The sequence below is a fragment of the Aythya fuligula genome, chromosome 4 (genome assembly GCF_009819795.1).
Source record: "Aythya fuligula isolate bAytFul2 chromosome 4, bAytFul2.pri, whole genome shotgun sequence".
Classification (NCBI taxonomy): Eukaryota; Metazoa; Chordata; class Aves; order Anseriformes; family Anatidae; genus Aythya; species Aythya fuligula.
The window spans coordinates 32,988,647-33,007,772 of NC_045562.1; the positions used below are offsets into that span (position 1 = coordinate 32,988,647).

General features: G+C 36.0%; 1 protein-coding gene across 4 annotated transcripts in view; it reads left to right on the forward strand.

Moving 5' to 3' along the window:
* Positions 1-19,126, forward strand: part of LRBA (LPS responsive beige-like anchor protein) — a 398,303-nt gene that overhangs the window by 105,249 nt on the left and 273,928 nt on the right. For all 4 annotated transcript variants that reach the window (XM_032187390.1, XM_032187392.1, XM_032187391.1 and 1 more), the window contains one exon: positions 16,381-16,445. In XM_032187390.1, coding sequence (XP_032043281.1) covers positions 16,381-16,445 — 65 coding nt within the window. The remainder of the gene's footprint in view (positions 1-16,380; positions 16,446-19,126) is intronic.

Here is a 19,126-nt window from a genome sequence, read left to right on the forward strand (position 1 = left end):
AAATACTTCAATGAAATAGGAAAAGCTGTCTTCTTCCATAATCTCATGAAGTTCCTAAAAAAAAAAAAACAAACAAACAAAAAAAAAAAAAAAACAAAAAAAAAAAAAAAAAAAAAAAAAAAAAAAAAAAAAAATGTTCTCCATTACTTACATACATGAAATATTCATCCTATTATTGTAGATCCAAGGTGAAAAGGTACAAGAATAGGTGAAGTAAGTTCCGTTTTTTTCCTTGATGCCTTTGAATTTACAGAATTTGCAGCTCTTGAAAAATTCTTCATCCTTTTTTCCTGTGGTAAATCAACTGAATTGTCACTGAAATATATGAAAGAGAACTAACTAATTTCTTGTCAGGTACATCTTTTACTTGAGAGCTTTTTTCTACTGCATCTAAGTTTTCTAGACCATTATCTTCCACTAACTGACTCCAATACTGTTCGGCTCTTGTAAAATTTTCTAAAATAGGTGGAAAGCCACTCAACCTTTATAAAAATTTGCCAAATAGAAATTAACAAAAACTGCGTAATGTTTTATGACCCCAGCACCCCTCCCACACACACAGATAACCCTGCTTGCTGGTTCAGCATAGAAAAGCTGTGTAGTTCCTCCCTCATCTGGCCCCTGTTGTTTCAAAGGGATTAAGGACATATCCTTAACAGGTGATGAGATTTAGGAAACCAAGACCAGTGTTTTAATACACGTAATCTCTAGGTATTTTATCTTCTGGAAATATGTATGTGGTGTATTGCAATACAAGCACATAACTGTAGCTACTAGATTCATATTAGACCTTAATAAAGTACATCTTTCATTGAGGAGATGGAAGAGGGAAGCATAAACTATGATGCTCCAGAAGCTTGTGTGCAACTATAGCATCTGCTCATATGGCTCAACGAAAGATGATTACAGTTGAATATGTCATGTGCTGTGCTGATTTTGGGATTACTTTTTTTGAAGAGGAAAGCATGATTCAAGGCTGTGTGCCTTAACGTAAGGCAGAAAATAGGAAAAGAAACGGCATTAAAGCAGAAGAAGGAATTATAATTATTTAAACAATATCAACATGTGCCACGCACTCATGTACCTGTGAACAAACAATAGGATTTTGTGTTTCCCCCAAGGATGCATGATATGATGGTGGTTAAGATTTTGATTTTCAGCACACTTTTTGCACACCATCCCCATTCTTCACCCTGGTATTTAGATGTTTGTAAAATTTCACAGGATCTTAGGGCTTTCCTGGGTATTCTGTACTTGGAATTAAGTTTTGTATCAATGACCTAATTTCATTACCTCAGGAATGGATTTTTGCAGTGTTCTAAAAAGTGGTAAGCCTTTGAATTATTTGGAGACTTCAGCTGATGTAGATAATGTCTGGTTTTAGGTTTTTGTTACGTGCAGAGAGAACATATTGTGGTGATGTTCTGTGATCTGCGCTGGTTCCTAATTTACTTCTGAGTGCAATTTCATGTGATGGATAATTATAGTGATCACTGTGAAGTTTTAGTTGAATTGGGTAGAGGTTATCTAAAGGGTGATATCAGTACCAAGGCAGCTGAAATCAACAGAAGCACCAAAACTCTAACAATATCCTGGTTTAGATATGAAGAGAATAAATGCTGTTTGAATGTTTGTGACCCATCATTTAGGTCATGACATCTTAAGATGACATTTTTCCATCCAATTACTTTGTGTTCTAATAGCTGAAAAGTAGTTTAAAGGGATCTAATAATCCCTTAGTTCCACGATCTGAAAAATGTATTTAATTTGTTACAGAAGGCACGTCTTGTAGGACATTTTGCAGCCAAATGACTTTATATTTATTTTAATACATGTTCTAATTTCACTTTAAGGCCACTTAGAATCTATAGCAGTTAATTTAGTTCTTTGAAGCAGCATGGCTTTATCTTTGTGTCTTTTTCTTATTAAAGATTACAGTCAGGATTGTGTAATTCTGGTAAGAATGAATGATGAATGCAGCTATATTTGTGTTAAAACAAACCCTAACCTTGAGTAATAAATTGATTTTGTGATAAAATACTTAGAAACATAATTTTATTAGGCAAATAGAAAGGATTAACGCTGTGACAAATAAAAAGTAGAAAAAAGGACTTCCTAAAGTCTAAATGGATAAGTTCAGGAGAAGATGCTCTATGAATCATGCCCATAGGTATCCATAGGTGTTTGCCTTCTGTTAATTTTCTTTGCAAAATTGTGAAGTATTTAGTGTTTCCAGTTTAGTATGAAAGCAGTGCAGTGAGGTGCACAAAAAAATGCATCACCCACAGGTGTGCCAGTGGGTATACGTGTTGTGGGTAAACATGTTGTATGTTTGTTAGCTTGTGTTATTCTGAAGAGTTTGAACATTTAAAGAATATCTGCTAGCCTAGCCTGTAGAGATGAGCTAGCTGTGGTAGGAAGCAAGAGTATTCAAAGTCACAGAATCATATCCTAGAATCACAGAATGGTTTGGGTTGGAAGGGACATTAAAGATCACCCAGTTCCAACCCCCTGCCATGGGCAGGGATGCCACCCACTAGATCAGGTTGCCCAAAGCCCCATCCAGCCTGGCCTTGAACACCCTCCAGGAATGGGGCATCCACAGCTTCTCTGGGCGACCTGTACCAGTGCCTCAGGTAAGTGAAGAATTTCCTCCTAACTTCTAATCTAAGTCTCCCCTGTTTTAGTTTAAAACCATTTCCCTGTGCCTTGTCATTATCTGACCAAGCAAAAAGTTACTCTCCGTCTTTTTTTATAAGCCCCCTCTAAGTACTGAAAGGCTTCCATGAGGTCTCCCCAGAGAGAGTCTTTCTTCTCCAGGCTGAACAGCCCCAGCTCTCTCAGCCTTTCTTCACAGAAGAGGTGCTCCAGCCCTCTAATCATCCTTGTGTTTCTTCTCTGGACCCACTTGAACAGCTCCACATCTTTCTTGTGCTGGGGGCCCCACACCTGGACACAGAGCTCCAGGTGGGGCCTCCCGAGGGCAGAGCAGTGGGGCACGATCACTTCCCTCTTCCCTGCTGGCCACTCCTCTGGTGATGCAGCCCAGGATGCAGTTGGCCTTCTGGGCTGCAAGCATGCACTGCTGGCTCAAGTCAAGCACTTGTCCACCAGAACCCATGAGTCCTTCTCTGCAGGGCTGCTCTCAGTGAGTTGTTCTTGCAGTTTGCCCTCGTGTCTGGGATTACCCTGACCTAGTTGCAGCACCTTGCACTTTGACTTGCTGGACATCATTAGGTTCACATGGGCCCATTTCTCAAGCTTGTCCAGGTCCCTCTGAATGGCTTCCCTTCCTTCTGTTGTACTGACTGCACAGCTTGGTGTCATCTGCGAACTTGCTGAGGGTGCACTGGTTCCCATTATCTATGTAATTGATGAAGATATTAAAAAGTACCAGTCCCAAGACAGACCCCTGAGTCATCTTATTCTGCTATTGATTATCTAGATTCTGAAGCTGCCTCAGATCTACTTTATTCCAAGTGGAGCTAGGCATATTATAAAGCATGTTATTAGTTGTTATGCAGGTCGAAGTAGGAACATTCCTAATACAATTTCATAACAAATATTTCACAGGCAGTGTAACCGGCATACAAAATAGAAGATTCTTTTTCTATCTTTATGCTGCTATTGTATGGAAGGTATTGGGAAATGTCTGTTGAGCTTTACGTACAGTCTACTTCAGGATATTTTCAGCCAAGTGATTTTACATTAGGAACTATGTCCTTTTCAAAAAAACTGTTCTTGTAATTTACCCCTTTCAGTGTGTATTTTTATCTACAATCACTTTGTTTGGCAGGATAGAGACTGATCAAAGCTAGGTAGAGTGGAAGATGGGTCCCACAGAGTAGCCAGTACCCATGCTATCAGTGCTGTCCTCCCATAGAAAAGACTTGCACTTCAATTAATATTTCAAGTAATAGTTGTTGTTATCATCAAGCAGAACAGACAGAGGAAAAATTTGAACAGAACTTCCCAAAGAAGTTGGTAGTCCAGAAACTTAAGGGCATTCACCTGGCAATGTGTAAGATTGCAGTTCAGAAAGGAATTAAACTCTTTCAGTCTGTAAAATCAACATTGTGATTCATCTGCATTGTCCTCAGTTGTAGTTTCCACCTTTGGTTATGATTTATGAAGACATCCGTTCTTCTCTGTAAGGCGTTGGGGATAAAGCTGAGGGTTTCTGCATTCTTCTGCATTACAAGGTACTTGATATCGACACAGAGAGCTGTGTGGTGAATGGTCAGTCACAGCTTTAGCTGTGGAATCTAGACTCCTTAAGCATAGTCCTTTGGCGCTTGGATTTTAGATACTCTCCTGTCAGTAAGTTTTCTTTTAGCAAAACAAAGTTAAAATAGCAATCTGCCTAGATCCCTTGGATTCTCTGTTATGCTTTGTGTATCTGCATATTTGTAGACACAGTATAACTTCTTTCTTTCCTGACTTCTCATAAAATCATTCTGAACAAATTTGCTGCGTCTCTGCAGATCTCACTTTGGGTGCTGAACTTCCATAGTTGGTATATATCATTGAGCAGGGTACTTGGAATGATTACAAAAGGATTACGTATGCTAAGGATATTTTGCTGCTTGCTTCATTGAACTGCGTTATATGTTTTAAATGTTTGAAACTGGATGCCAGCTTGGTAGATAACTGTCTGAAGTGCAATTTTGATAAGATTTAAATAAATGGAAACAGCTGGAAATCCTTTCCTTTGAACTGGAGTATGTTGAAATTACATTTGGAATTAACTATGTATATTTTTTTCTCATATAAGTGCTGTATAGACTTAGAATCTCCAGGTTTTTTATTGTAATAAATTCGGTGTGAAACTCTAAGTTAATGCATTTTTTTTCTCTTGGAACTTCACTCCTACTTCAATTTCCCATTGCTTTCTAAATTGTTTGAAACATGCATTGCTTATAATTGCCTGCAATATTTAACTTATCTCATTCAATGGAATTGCTTGAATTTCATACAAGGAATTTTTCATAATAGTCACTAAGCTTTATGCTTCTTGGATTCCACGTTAGTTTGCTACACTTAAGATATGTTCAAGCTCTGTCTTTTTTCTTAGTTGTAGTTGCTGGCTTCAGGAATAATATGTTTTGTTAGCTCTAGTATGGCTTACAGGAGTCTAAAACCTCTGTGTCCATCACTGCCAAGGTTTTTTTTTTTTTTTTTTTAAATGAACTAATAGAGGGAATGGTTTCTTTCATAAGTCTGTGAAGTCTGTCTTGATATATTGACAATATGCTTAGTAATAGAAATCAAAGAAGTGTATTTAAACTAGGTTGTTGCTTTAAGTATGGAAAAAAGATTAGAATGTATTGGGAATGATTTGCCAATACTGTATGAATAGTAAGTGGCCTATTTTTGACTTGATTCGATAAGCACTTTTTAGTTACTTCCCGATAAGTAGTGGTCAGTAGTTAAAAGGTACAAGATACTGCTTTGGCTTTATCTCCTCATATCTTTCCATAATTCTTAGTCTAGGAGATGCTTTAAAGGTTTCCTTACTCCCCCATTTAAAGATGGAATATATGATGTGGAATTTTAAGCTGAGCAAAATCTACGATGTGTTACATTTAGCATGTGAAAAACAGAACAATATATGATTTTTGTCATGCTTTTATTAAGTGGGGTTGATGTTTGTGCATATTAGATCTAAATAATCATCAAAACAATAGAAATGGCTTCCTAATAAAAACTCATTTTCTGTAGACCTACTTTTGACCACTTTGGAAATGCCCTATGTAATTTTCAGCAACTTCACTTTGAAGTACTTAACAAAAGCAGGCTATGAGACTGAGAAGATAGATGAGAAAGAACCGTTGTTTTTTGTTCTGTACTACATCGCAGTTTTTTGAAAAGTGAGTGAGTTTTGGGGTTTTGAACAAAAATAAGCATATGTAAGGAAGTTGGCATGTGTGCTAAATATTCAACTGAGAAGGTGTATAGATAGGCAGGTAGATGTGGATAGGTGTAGTAAAGCCATGATGTTTTGGTGTGGATTTACATGATGCATTATTTCTCAGGACAATACACTTGTCAGCATGACTTGCGGACTTCAGATAGAGGAAAATATAGAAGGTAGGGTTAAAAAAAAAACAACACAACAAAAGCCCTCTTAGAAATAGTTTGCCATCCTGGAAGAGAGGTAGATAAACTTTCGTAAGGTCATCTTACTAAATTGTAAGTCTTACCATCAGTAAAGTGCTGGGGGAAAAAAAGGAATTCCACCTCTTTCCTCCCCTTTCCTCCCCCCACCCTTTTTTTGTGATATGTGCTTATATACATATGTATGCACACTCTCATTAGCGGTTGTTCTGTAGGCTTTTCAGATGATACAGACTCTTACTGAGAAAATTTCTCTTACCAAATGAAAATTACTTGAATTTGGTCAGGAATCCAGGCTGTGGTGTTAATGGCAATTTAATGGAAAACATGTCCGCTACAGCTAAAAATATTAGCCTTTAGAATTTAAAACTAGGCTGAAAGTTTGATTAATGTATAATTTTTTTCTCTTATGAGAGGATATTGTAACACAAATGTGAATTTTGGGGGTCTGAGAGGGGTACAGGGCAGTTTCATTTCCATGAATGTACATTGCTGCAGATGTTCAAAACTAAGGAAACATAATTTAGCTACAGAAGCAAGACTTTTCTGAAGAAAAAAGGCATCCTGTTGCTTCACCAGCACACTAGGACTTAAAAAAACACCACCATTTAAGGTGAGTTTTGTGCAGTGAGAGCACACCCTGTGGCTTGGCAGTCTAGTCAGAAGGATGATACCATGCTGACTTTATAACTAGATCTTTGAACAATATTCTCATGGGTGGCAAATGCAAAACAAAGTAATATCAACTGGCACTTAATTCTGTGAGCTCCCTGCTGATGGGGCTCTGCACTGAAATGGAACTCTTCCTGCCAGGAAGTCAGCCGCAAAGTGTGGAGACCTCTGAAAATAAAGCGTGCCTTAATTTGACACCCTGCTGTTTTACAGCTAGTCTGTTTAATTTGAGACTATGGAAAGAGGTTTAGTGGAGGGGAGGGGAGTGGGATTATGGAAAGTTCAGAGAGTAGCAATGCTCGTCTCTGACTTCATACTAATTACATGTGCGTGAACATTTTTGTTCATGTTAACAAACCAAATCATTTCTCTCCGTTGTCTCCAAGTAAAACTGTTTCAGAAGCATCTGGAGAGTGGTAGTGTTTGCTGAAAGTTACGGCAGTAGGTGCTTTGCATAGTGGTGATATTCAGTTGTAGATGAAGCTTTAGACTTACAAATTCTGTGCCAAAGTCTGTGCCTTTTTATGTTTCTCTTCAACTCGAAAAATACCTGTCTCATCAAATATGTTGCTGATTGACTAATCTTTCTATAAATATTTAAAAAAAACTCATTCAAGTGAAAAAGATCTTATTCTGGATAATGGAGCCGTGAATATGATGGAGGTGCATGTCTGTTAGGTGTTAGGTCCTAGTTCTGAGTCAGAAGAATCAAATAGATTTTCCAGTGCCTTCTAACAATTTAGTTATAGACTTTTTTATTTCTACCTAAATATAAGTGGTGGTACTTTTTCATTTTGGGGAACTTACTTGGTAAGTGCACAGGAGAATTTGTAGTGAAAGGAACAGAAATTTATTTATCGTGTGTTCTTTTTTTCCTAAATCTTTTCTGAAGATGTCTGCATTAGGATGTTTTAACGATGCTTTAACAGCTTTGAATATCCTGCCTTTTGAGAAAGGAAGTGGGAGTGGTTTATCACGTTTGGTTTCATTCCCTCAAAGTTTGCTTGCATTCATGATAAGGTTTTAGTTGAAACTAAGCTACATCTGGAGAAAAGGTTAATATTAAAGGGCTTTCAGTTCCAAAATAGTATTCACCGTTTATGCTATTGAGTTTTTTTTATTGGTTAAATTTATTTAGATAAAGCGTATAACACATTGAGCAGGAAGATTGCTGCTCTTTGGTGATGATAATGAATGTTGGTATCGGTGGGATCAGTCTGTCACTAGTAGCACAACTGTGCAGCAGTAAGTATATTGTGATTTTCTTGTCTTTGTGACTAGTAGTCTACCTTGGGCAATAATTTTCTTTCACCATGCAGTGGTTTTGCCAAATCTCAGGAATGAACATTACAGTCAAACAATAAGCACCGATCAAGAGGCAATTGCCTTATACCCTTGCCATTCTCTGATTTGTTTTCCTTTCACCATTAAAAGATGCTAGTACTGGAGCTTGATTGTTCACATCTCTTCCTTTTGTCTGTCTCATGTCCCTTTTCCTTACTTCTGTTTTTCTGACTCATTTCATTTGACTTACAGTTTCTTGCTTTCCATTTCTGCATATTTGCAGAACTGCTCTTCTACTTTTTCTCAATTAACGTTTAAGATCTCTGTTCTAGTTCTTCCTGAAGCTATTGCCTTTCATCTCTGCATAGAAAATAGCTGATGGTTACAGAACCTGAAGAGGAAACTGCAGTGGAAAAGGTTTGCTGCTAGATGAACTCAAACCTGACCCCTAATGTCGTTTCATGAGGAGTCATGGCAACAGCCTGCTAGTGGGAGAGAGAAAGGGGAGAGGCGGCCCAGGCAAATCGCTTCCTCCATCAGAAATGTAAACCTGAAATCAGTGATCCACTTACTCGTTTTTTTTCCCATTCTACAGTTTGTTGCTGTAGTGGGAATGTAGAGGAGCTGGAGTTTAACATAGACTTATCTCTCTCATCTCAGTGCAACGTTGGTTCTAGGGATTTAATTTTATGCATCAAGTTGCAATTTAGATTGCTACAAATGGCATGTAATAAATGTTTTTCATGTACATGCTCATAGTTTTTTGCCACCGGATATAAAAATTAAATTTATGAGTTCTGGTGATATGCAGATTCTGTGCTCTGATAGTTATTACTGGTAGCATTCTATTTATTCTGACGGTTATATTTTCATAATTTTTATGAACTTTTTTATTTTTTTCTAATTCTTAAAATCCTGCTTTAAGAATATTTAGTATCACCTTAAATTATGGCAACTGCAACTTGTGCCAAAATTTTATGGCTGTACCTAGAAGTATATACTCTGTAGTATCTTATGTAGTATAACTTTCATAATACATAGCTTTCAAGATGGATGCTGCAATTTGTAGAGAAGACAACAGCTGATGCTTCAAAAACAATCTCATTGCATAGAAGACATTGTCTGACACACTGACAGTTTATTTAGTATTTCAATGAATAACATAGCATGTCAGTATGCAAACTATTCCAGCCCTGTGTGTATAATTTATTTTCAGAATCTATAAAAAATTACTGTGAGTCAGACTCAAACTTTTAAGTCTTGAAATTAAACTCACATTATAAGGTAATTTTAGGCATTTACCACTAACAACATAATACCAGTTTATAGGAAGTTCTGTTTACATGGAATATCCCAAATGGTTAAACAGCAGGGGAGTCTTCTGCTTTTAGTTAAAAAAAACCTGCTGTTTCTCTATGGCTTATTTACTGCTTGTTTAATTCTTAATGTAGTGTGCTGTGGAATTGAGCATGCAAAAGTCAGCAAAGAGTTCTGTTTTCTGCGTCTAAGGTTATTACTTGCTGTACAATAATAAAGGAACTATTTTATTGGGTTAGTTGTAATTAACTTCAGCACTAGGCCTTGATATAAATCATTCCTAATCTGTTTTCTTTACATTTTCATTCTTTTTAACTGGTTCAACATAGTTTCTTTCTGTCATCCTTTTACATAAGGACTAGGGTTGTAATTGCTTTTTTGAATTAGGCTGTCGGAAGCTAATGTGCATGTTGATCCAAGAATTGATTAAGGAACACTAATGAATTTCATATAGCACTTTAAAAAGATTTGCAATAAATACTATGTAATAAATACTCTATAGCAGTGATCTGTTATACCATTAGAATTCAATACAGTGTTGTCATGCTGTGCAGCTGGAAAAATAATTCAGTAAAAAAAAAACTTTGATTTGGTTTCATAGTTAAAATTGTAAACAATTGTGGTTATGAATTAAAAAAAAAAAAAAAAAAAAGGAAAGGAAACTGTTCCAACACCTTTTAGAGAAGCATTCCAACACTTCGCTAGAGTACATTTAGTGAAAGTAACTGTTATTGTTATAACCTTTGTTTCTACATTTTATCAAAGGGAAAACACTGAAACAGCTTACTTCTGGTTATCAGTTCTTTCGTCTCGTTGTTTGATGGCAATGGGGTGTACGTAAGTATTTTCAGTTGTTAGTTACCAGTACAAGTTTGAAACAAATAAAGAATATTATGGGTTCTTTTCAGTCAGTCTTGCAACAGTGATCTCACTTTTCTTGAGTTACTTGTCGTTTTCAGCTGCAGAAAGTCACACAAGCTATCTCAACCCACTTTTAGAGCTCATTAGTAAGATTTGAGTGTATTTGGAATATTTTGCCACAACTATATTCTTGATGTTATGCATCCACTTGAGAAATTATCTCATCTAGTTAATTTTTACACAACTTTCTCCTAGAAAAAGTTGTTTCTCTCATTAATTTTTTTTTTTAATACAAAGACTTTAGCTCTGTACTGTCACTAGCTGATTTTTTTTTTTTTTTGACAAAAAACAATCTCTTTTTAATGGAATGCCAGCAGTAAATACTTTTTATTGTAACAGAGTGTGTTTGATAGTTTAAAAGTCTTATAAAAATAATTAGCTCTTTTATATAGTTCTAATGGCAGCCTTGCAAGTTTCCCCTGGAGCAGTCTCTAATGAACAGGCCTTGATTTTTTGAGTTGGGCTTTCAGATTCCCTGAGGACTTGACTTCAGACCTTGAAGGGCAGCAGCTGCCATTTGTCTTAAGACTGAAGTTGCCAAACAGACAGACCATGTACTAATAGGACACATTTGTACAGCCTGAGTATATGGAACCCTGATAGATGCATAATGATGATCATCTGTTGAGAGCTTGTAGCAGGCTGGGGTTAGAGTAACTTTTATCACCCTCATTGCAATCAGAACCTCTGTATTGATTAGTCAGATAGCTTGACTTGTTATGTTGATACCATGTTAAAGCTTTCACAGATGATTTTTGATAAATTTTGAGAAATTTGAAGCTGTTTGGTTTTACCTTGACAAAATGTTCTGAGTTCTGGGATAGTAGTAAATGTTTTTGCAAGCTACCTCTTTTCTCTGTAACTGTCAAGATTCAGTAAGAGCGATGTTCTTATCTATGGAAAAGAACATGAATAGAATTACTAAAATTATTTTTGTCTCAATTTCAGATATATCTTTCGTTATTGTTTTTTCCTCACTTTTATTTGGGTATTCAGATATGACCTGTTTAGTAAATACTAAATGCACTAAATACGGTTGTCTCCAAATGTGTTTTCTTGTTGCTCTTACACTTAAAATGTGCTACATCCTTGCAGCATGTTGCTGTTTTGTACACTATTTAGTATGGGTTAAGTTGATATCAAAATACTGCATTGGGTTTCTAGGTATGATTTTTCAAATGTTTTATGTTGCTTTTCCTTCTTTAATGGAGTTTTGTAGATTAAAATACATATATTTTAAGCGAACTTTCTGCAAGTTGTATGTTTGCCAATATTCTGCTATTCTAGTTAACATGCTATCTAGCTTTTTTTTTAATTATGTAGTACCCAGCTGAGATATAATCTACTTTTCGCTATATGTTCTTTATTGCTGAGTTCATTCAAGCCTGTAGTGTATGTGGTGCTGAGAGAGTGGTGACACCAAGTGCAAACACTGCTGAAAAGTTCTTGATAGTTTACTTTAGGCACTTAAAGATTAGTGTATCTCTCTATGAGCAAGTTTTTCATGCAGATTTGACCTTTAGTCTAGGATATAATATGTCTCTTAGTCATATGTTAACACGTTTTCCCACCCTGCTCCTTAGTGCGCCATTCATATTTGTCAGTACCGAAGTCATCCTTCTAATTAGTTTCATAATCAAAATAAATTATTAAAACTCTACCAGTTTTATGGGAAGTATGGATTAAGAAAGAATTTCCTATCTGCTTTCTTGCTTACAAGTGTGCATTTCAAATATTAGATGCAGTTCTTAATTTTGCGGTATGTTCATCTTGACAGAAAATTTTTAGAAAAGTTTTTGAGAAATTATGTATGAATATATGTGTGTATATATGTAAATGTATATAAGACAAGACTTGCAAATAACAGTACTAGTACCGTTTGCTCATTGAAAATAAAGCTGTTTTCATCTATTGGAATTTTTTGCATGTTCTGCTCAAGGTGCGTAGTTATTTGTTTAGCAATCAGACCAGTTGCTGGATTGGACTCACAGATGTTTTTATATAGATATTTCAAACAACCAAATATATATGGTTACGTTTCTTAGAAGTGTACGCAGGAGGAAGGATATGTACATTTACCTGCGTACTTCGAATTGCAAACCAACAAAATATTTGTCAACAGAATTATCTGAGTGATTAGAGTTACAAAATGGCTATAATGGGTTAGATAAGGGGTCCACCTTGCTTACCGTTGTATCTCTTACTATGGACCCAAAGAGATGCTCGAGAAGAATAAAACAAAGCAAGCATGTATGACACTCCTTCATGAGTATTCTTTCCCTTCCCGCTCTTTTCAACTTGGGCTATTTTCTGAATTGGATGTAGTCTCTGTGTATTTACTAAATATCTGTGAATTTGCCTTGCATCCATTTGTGCAGTCTTATCTTGAACCTACTGAACATTTAGGCAGCACAAGCATCCTTTGGTGGTAGGTTCCACTAGCTTGTAATGCAGTGTGTGAAGAACTACCTCAGTTTCTATGTTCTGAAACTGTCTCCTAATACCTGCTGTTTGTAGAAAAGGCTTTTAGGCCGGTGCAGGTAAATTACAAGATTTTAGGGGTTCTGCTCGATCAAAAGCTTGACATGAGCCAGCAGTGTGTGCTTGCAGCACAGAAGGCCAACTGCATCCACCAGAGGAGGAGTGGCCAGCAGGCCGAGGGAGGGGATCGTGCCCCTCTGCTCTGCCCTTGGACGGCCTCGTTTCGAGCCCTGCATCCAGGTGTGGGGCTGTTCGAGTGGGTCCAGAGGAGGGCCACGAAGTTAATCAGAGGGCCAGAGCACCTCTCCTGTGAAGAAAGGCTGAGAGGGCTGGGGCTGTTCAGCCTGGAGAAGAGAAGGCTTGCTCTGGGGAGATCTTATTGCAGCCCTGAAGGGGGCTTATAAAAATGAAGGGGGCTTATAAAAAAAGACGGAGAGTAACTTTTTGCTTGGTCAGATAATGACAAGGCACAGGGAAATGGTTTTAAACTAAAAGAGGGGAGATCTAGATTTAGGAGGAAAATCTTCACTCCCTTCCAACCTAAACCATTCTGTGATTCTAGGATTAGTTAAGATTAATTAAAGGACGACCAACAAACACTGATAAATAGGTTTGTTTGTTTGTTTGTTTTTTTAAATGTGCTCAAATGGGGCAGCAGGAGGTCACAATATAAACTTTGAGGGAGATTTTTTTCACCTGAAAGGTTGGTTTTAAGACTAGTGCTGTTTAATGTTTTCATTTAATGATCTTTGTGCTCTCAGTAAGAAAGCGTTAATGAAACTTGTTGACGATATAAAATTAGTGCTATAGGGGACTGTGATATAGCTTTTCTTATGTCAGAGTTGTACAGTAGCTCCAGGAAATATAAGATGTTATTCCATGTAGAATTATAATTCAGATGAGACTTGAAACACCATTTCAGGAAATGATATAGTACTTGTATTTTATCTAGAGTACTTATGCAAGTGTTTACAGATTCCATTAAGGAAGTAGGTGAAACAATGATGAGCTAAGAAATTTCCATGTCAGGCATAGTATTGGAATAAAATGTAATTTCTTATTTGTCTTCTTGTAATGGTTGGTTTTCATTGTAGCTATTTGCGATAGCATTCAGTGCTTCAAGTTTTTTTATTTTTTGCTTCACTATTCTCAGTCTGCAGTGACCAAAAACATTAAAAGTAGATTGTCTCTCAGTTACTAAACATTTATAGCCATAGGAAATGATGGTCAATTAAGTACAGCTTAGAACAGGTATGAAATTATTGACTTTGTTGATCTTCCCTTACAGTCCTTCCTTAGGAAAGTGCTGAAATGTGTTTTGTAGTTATTTAGTTGCATTAGTGGTTGAGTTTGAGGCTTTTAACGTGTTTTTTCCCTAATGCCTTTGGGAGATGGATAACTAAGATGTTGATATAATAATGCAATATGCATACTGAGTGTAATTGTTTGAGAGAGAACATATACTGTGGGGAAATATTGAAGGGATCATGAAAGATGATGACCATTAGTCTTTTCTTTCAGCTATTAAAACTAGCTTTAGGGTGTGTTCAGCTGTGATTTATGAAATTGTTTAGACTAACACCGCCTTTGATGATGTCTGATGTAGAGAAAAATGCTGAAAAGTATCATGATAAATGCCCTTTCTTTTCACTTTTGGCAACCTCCATCTTCACCAATTAAATTTTCAAGTACTGTAGTGAGTTCTGTTAAAGAGCAGAGACATTACTAACACAGCAACAGATGGATGATGTCATAAATAGAAAAAAATATTTTGCTTTTCTTGAGCTTTCACACATTTAAGCTAACAATCATTTTAATTATTGTCATGCAAAGCTAAATATTTATAACTTGATATTACATTAGAATAACCTCTTGTGAGAATTAGTTGCATAGATTATTTTGTTTAGAATATTAGCACCTAAAAGGCTTTTTAAATAGGAATAAATGCTTCTTAAAGCTATTTCAGACAGCTTACATGGTAACCTGAAGTCATGTAGGCAGCAGTAGGAGAGAACTGGACAAAGAATGGTGGGAGAAATATCAGTAAAATATATGTAGCAATTAGGACCAGTGCTGCTCGTGCTCCTCAAAAAATCACTACCACCAAAAACATACATGGTAATATGTAAATGGAACCTAGCTGACATTTAGAATGTTGCTTGCCTAGTAATGCATATAAACTAGTTATATAAAAAGTAATGAAATACATTTATAATTCATGAGGAATAATACATCACAAATTCCAATTATTCCACTCTTAATTCTGACTACAAAATTGCAATATGGTGTTGCAGCTTAAAAATGATAAAAACATGTTGATCCTGGAACGTTTCAAGCCATGGAAGATCAGTGTTACCAGTGCCCTACATTTGAAATCTGGAAATTTTTTTTGGGGGGGACAAGGGGAAAGGATAGGAACTGAAATCATAAAGGAACAACACTTTTCTGTTGTCTTTTGTGTATGTCTGATCAAACCTTCATGTCACTGACTGAGAGAGGTAACAGAATTTTGCAAAACTGAGTAGTGAAAAACCTGCTCTGGTGATACCTTCGCTATTGAATACTCCTAGATTTAGAAATCTGAAATTGATTTGAAGAGGTATTTGCGATTTTCTATTTTTTGCCTGTTTTGGAATTGACGAGGTTTTTAAAAAGAATGACCATTAGGATTATTATTTCTTACAACAAATAGTGAAAAATCAAGAAAGCTGATGTGGAACAGCATACTAAAGTATCTGTGTGCTACAGAAACATTGCTTTCTATATGTTTAGAAGGAAAACAAACTCAATTACAACTTAGGACTTTTTAAAATGAAGAGTTATATCTAGTCTGTTCTATCCAGATGCTTGTATATTTTCTTCAAAATCTACGGTTCACACGTGTTACCCTGATATTTTTGTAACTCTGTCAACTCGCTGCTGTTGAGTCTAGGATTAAAAATCTTGGTTGTGTTTTTGTTAACCAATTCTGCTTTTGTGTCAGCTTTCAAAAGTGGAAGCAAGCCCCACTGATAGATCTGAGTTAGTTGCTTTTCAGTGTCTCTTTTGGGGGCCAGGCAAAGCCCGCACCAACCTGTTTAGGGCATGTAGAATTTTGCTCTAGTTCAGGATTCTGTTGCAGGTGAGAAATGTTCATTGCCTGTCTCTATGCTGCTACAATTATTTCAGTGTGTTATTGTTTTGGTGGAATATACTGGGTGTCAATAACGCAGATATTTATTTATTAAACCAGATATTTAGAGCAGAAGTGGCAGTATGTTGTTAAGGTGAGAAGATTATCATCAGTATATATGTAATATAGTATTTAAGTTATAAAAGAAGTCTGCGTTTGAAGAATGAGTGTCACATTAATTTGAGATACTATGTTAACATTACCTAAGGCAAAGAGCATCAGTGAACCAGAGTAAGTTCAGTATTGGTGTACAACACAGTGAATTGAAAGAGTCATTTGTGGGATGTTTTTGTGTTTTCTTTTTTCCTCCATAAAATACAACTGAGTGAATGATACTGTTTTGTTTCCTCTTCCTGGCAATGTTACTTGATCTTCTTTTTTCAAACAACTATTTTTTTTATTTTTTTCCCTCCCAGGAGTGGCAAAACTCAATACAAAAGAATGCTGGCCTTGCCTTTATAGAGCTTGTTAATGAAGGAAGGTAAGTCACAATATTTGATAGCAACTCTGACTCTCTGACTTAGCTTTTAGGAAGTTAAGTGGCTTGAAATGTTTTAAAAGAATTTTGCTTTTGCTTTTTTTTTTTTTCTCCATTTTCTTTGAGTTTCACAAGCATGAAATCGCATTCTTTAATATTCCTGTTTAGTTCTAATACTGAGTAAGAGATTTTGCAGAATGTGAATGCTCTTTGGTTTCATTAAATATATCACTTATCAGTGTCATGGATTTTCTTTCTTCCTGTCCTTGTGCACTGGTTAACATTGAAACTATAATTTGTATTCGGCTAATCTCTTGAGGAAGGGAATTGATATTTGGAAGGCATTATAGCTAGAAGTGTAAGATAAGCCTTTGTCTCAAAAATTAGATTCCAGTTTTCTCATTTATATTCTATCTACTTCATAACATAGAAAGGAAAAGGGTCCCTTTAAGGTATAAAAATTCTGTTACTATTACCAATTAGGTTTAATGTTTTATCAATAACTATATATGTATATTAGTGGGACTTAAAGAACATGACAGAGCAGGTGATGGGGCCGTGATCTTTAACTCGTAGTGAGTATTCAGAGTCATCAATATTTTCTTCATTAGGAATTGATTGCTGGGGCAGACTAAGAGCAATATTTACTTTTTCTGAAGGATTTTTTTAAGATGTCTTAATGAATTAGCTAAGAGTATTATAAGAAACATCATTTTCTAAACCTAAATTCTGTTAGCGAGCAACTTAAGCTAGTAAAATCCCAATAGAAAATCAATTTTACAGCATTAAGACAGCTACTGAGTTAAAACAGAATAATTTATCACATAAATTAAAATGCTCCATAAATATCTTTTTATCATTGTAGAACTAGGGAAAATGGCTGTTGGAGATTTGTCTTTTAAAATGTATGGGTGTTCTCAGGATGCATAGAAGTAATGACCATTTTAATGGTTGCATTTCAGTTTATGGTGAGGGAAACACCATTGTGAGGCAGAAAAAACATTTTGCTACTAGTCTTGATCCCAAGGGCCAAGGTAAAGTAACAAGAGTGTTCAGTTACAGTGTTAAGATCTAGCCTGTAGTTGTTTCCTATTATGTGAGGCTGACCTGTCTTGACCTTACTTATAAAGTGCCTGCTATAAATTTGGCCCTTGATTAATGTTTTATTAGCATAGATAACGTAGAGATCCCACACACATGTAAACCACAATGTAAGGTTCATCTGGGTAAGATGATTATCACGAACAAATCAGTTACTGAGACTGAGTTGTAAGTAGCAGTTACCTAGTAGCATGCTTGTTCAGGTCAGGCTTTCAGAGAGCATTCTATCAGTGAAGTGTTTGGAATTGGCTATTTTCTTTTAAAAACCTACAGTGCCCATCACAGACAGATGGAATCACTCCTCCACCTCCATAAACAACATCAATAACTTACAGTCTCGTCTTAGCAGAGTGGTTGTCTGAGGGACAAATGATCCCTTAAAGACTGAAAAGTGTGGTTTTGGTTAGCAGAAAATATCTAAGTAATTGTTACTTCATTTTTTCATGACTCATAGCAGAGTTGATTTTTTAAAAAAGTGGGAACATAACTTTTATTATGGGGAAGAAGAAAATAGATTCATTTCTTAAAAATGTCTCCTTTTATCTAGCTCCATTTTCCTCCATTGCTGTTTATAGGAGCCTTTAACGTTATTGCTGAATTGGTCATTGCAGTACTTTGTGGCATTTCAGCATTCACTAAAACGAAACTATTATCCTTCTTACGACATGAACTGCATTCCAGAACTACTCTTTTCTTCTCTTTATACAGGTAGCACGTTATTTTTCCTGCATGTATCTTAACATTATACTAAAGCATTTCAGGCTGTGTATTTTTATTGTTTTTGTGATTGTTTGATGTATTTTCACCATAACATTATAATCTTAAGAACTCTTAAAGGTGAAACCTTCTAATTATAACCTAAAAAATTGAAATAGCTGAGGGACTTTTAGACTTTCCACTGCACAACTGTATAATAATAGTGGAATTTTTAAATTGTCTCCTGTAAGTACTCAATAAAAGATGACAAGGTGGTTGTACAAAGGGCAGAACTGGTTTCAGCAAGTAAGGATGTCTGTGGGGTACCACGACACATGGAGTGTTAGAATAAAGAAAATAAAATTAGGGACTATAAGAAGTGCCTGGAATTTGTGGAGTCCTAAAATTGCTGTAGTCTGCTTTCTTGGTGGTAGAAGTCTTAGTCATTTTATAACTTTGGTAGAGCATTTTCTTATTCCCCATGTTTATTACTCATTTTTTAACTAGTTTTAAAGATATCAGTGGATATTCCAGTTTCAAGTGTGTCCTTCTGTTTTTCTTTAACAAGCAAATAAGACAACTGAAAATGTGTCTGGACTTGAAAGAGCTCTAGAAGAAGAGATCTAACTCTCTTATTTTATTTGCCTCCAAGTGTGTTTTTTGCTCTTACGTGAAAGGTATGAATGTGCCTCTCTAACTCTCACCAATTGAAAGTTTTATGTTTAGACTTGCCATGTTTTTGCTAGGATTCCCTGTCCAGAAATATGTAGAGAAAACTTTTCTTTGGGACTCGTAAGATCTACAGTGTATGTGCTGCAGTCAGAATGTGCTGGGTTGAATTTCAGTACATTCACAAGTAACTAATGTGTAACATACCTACCTAGTTG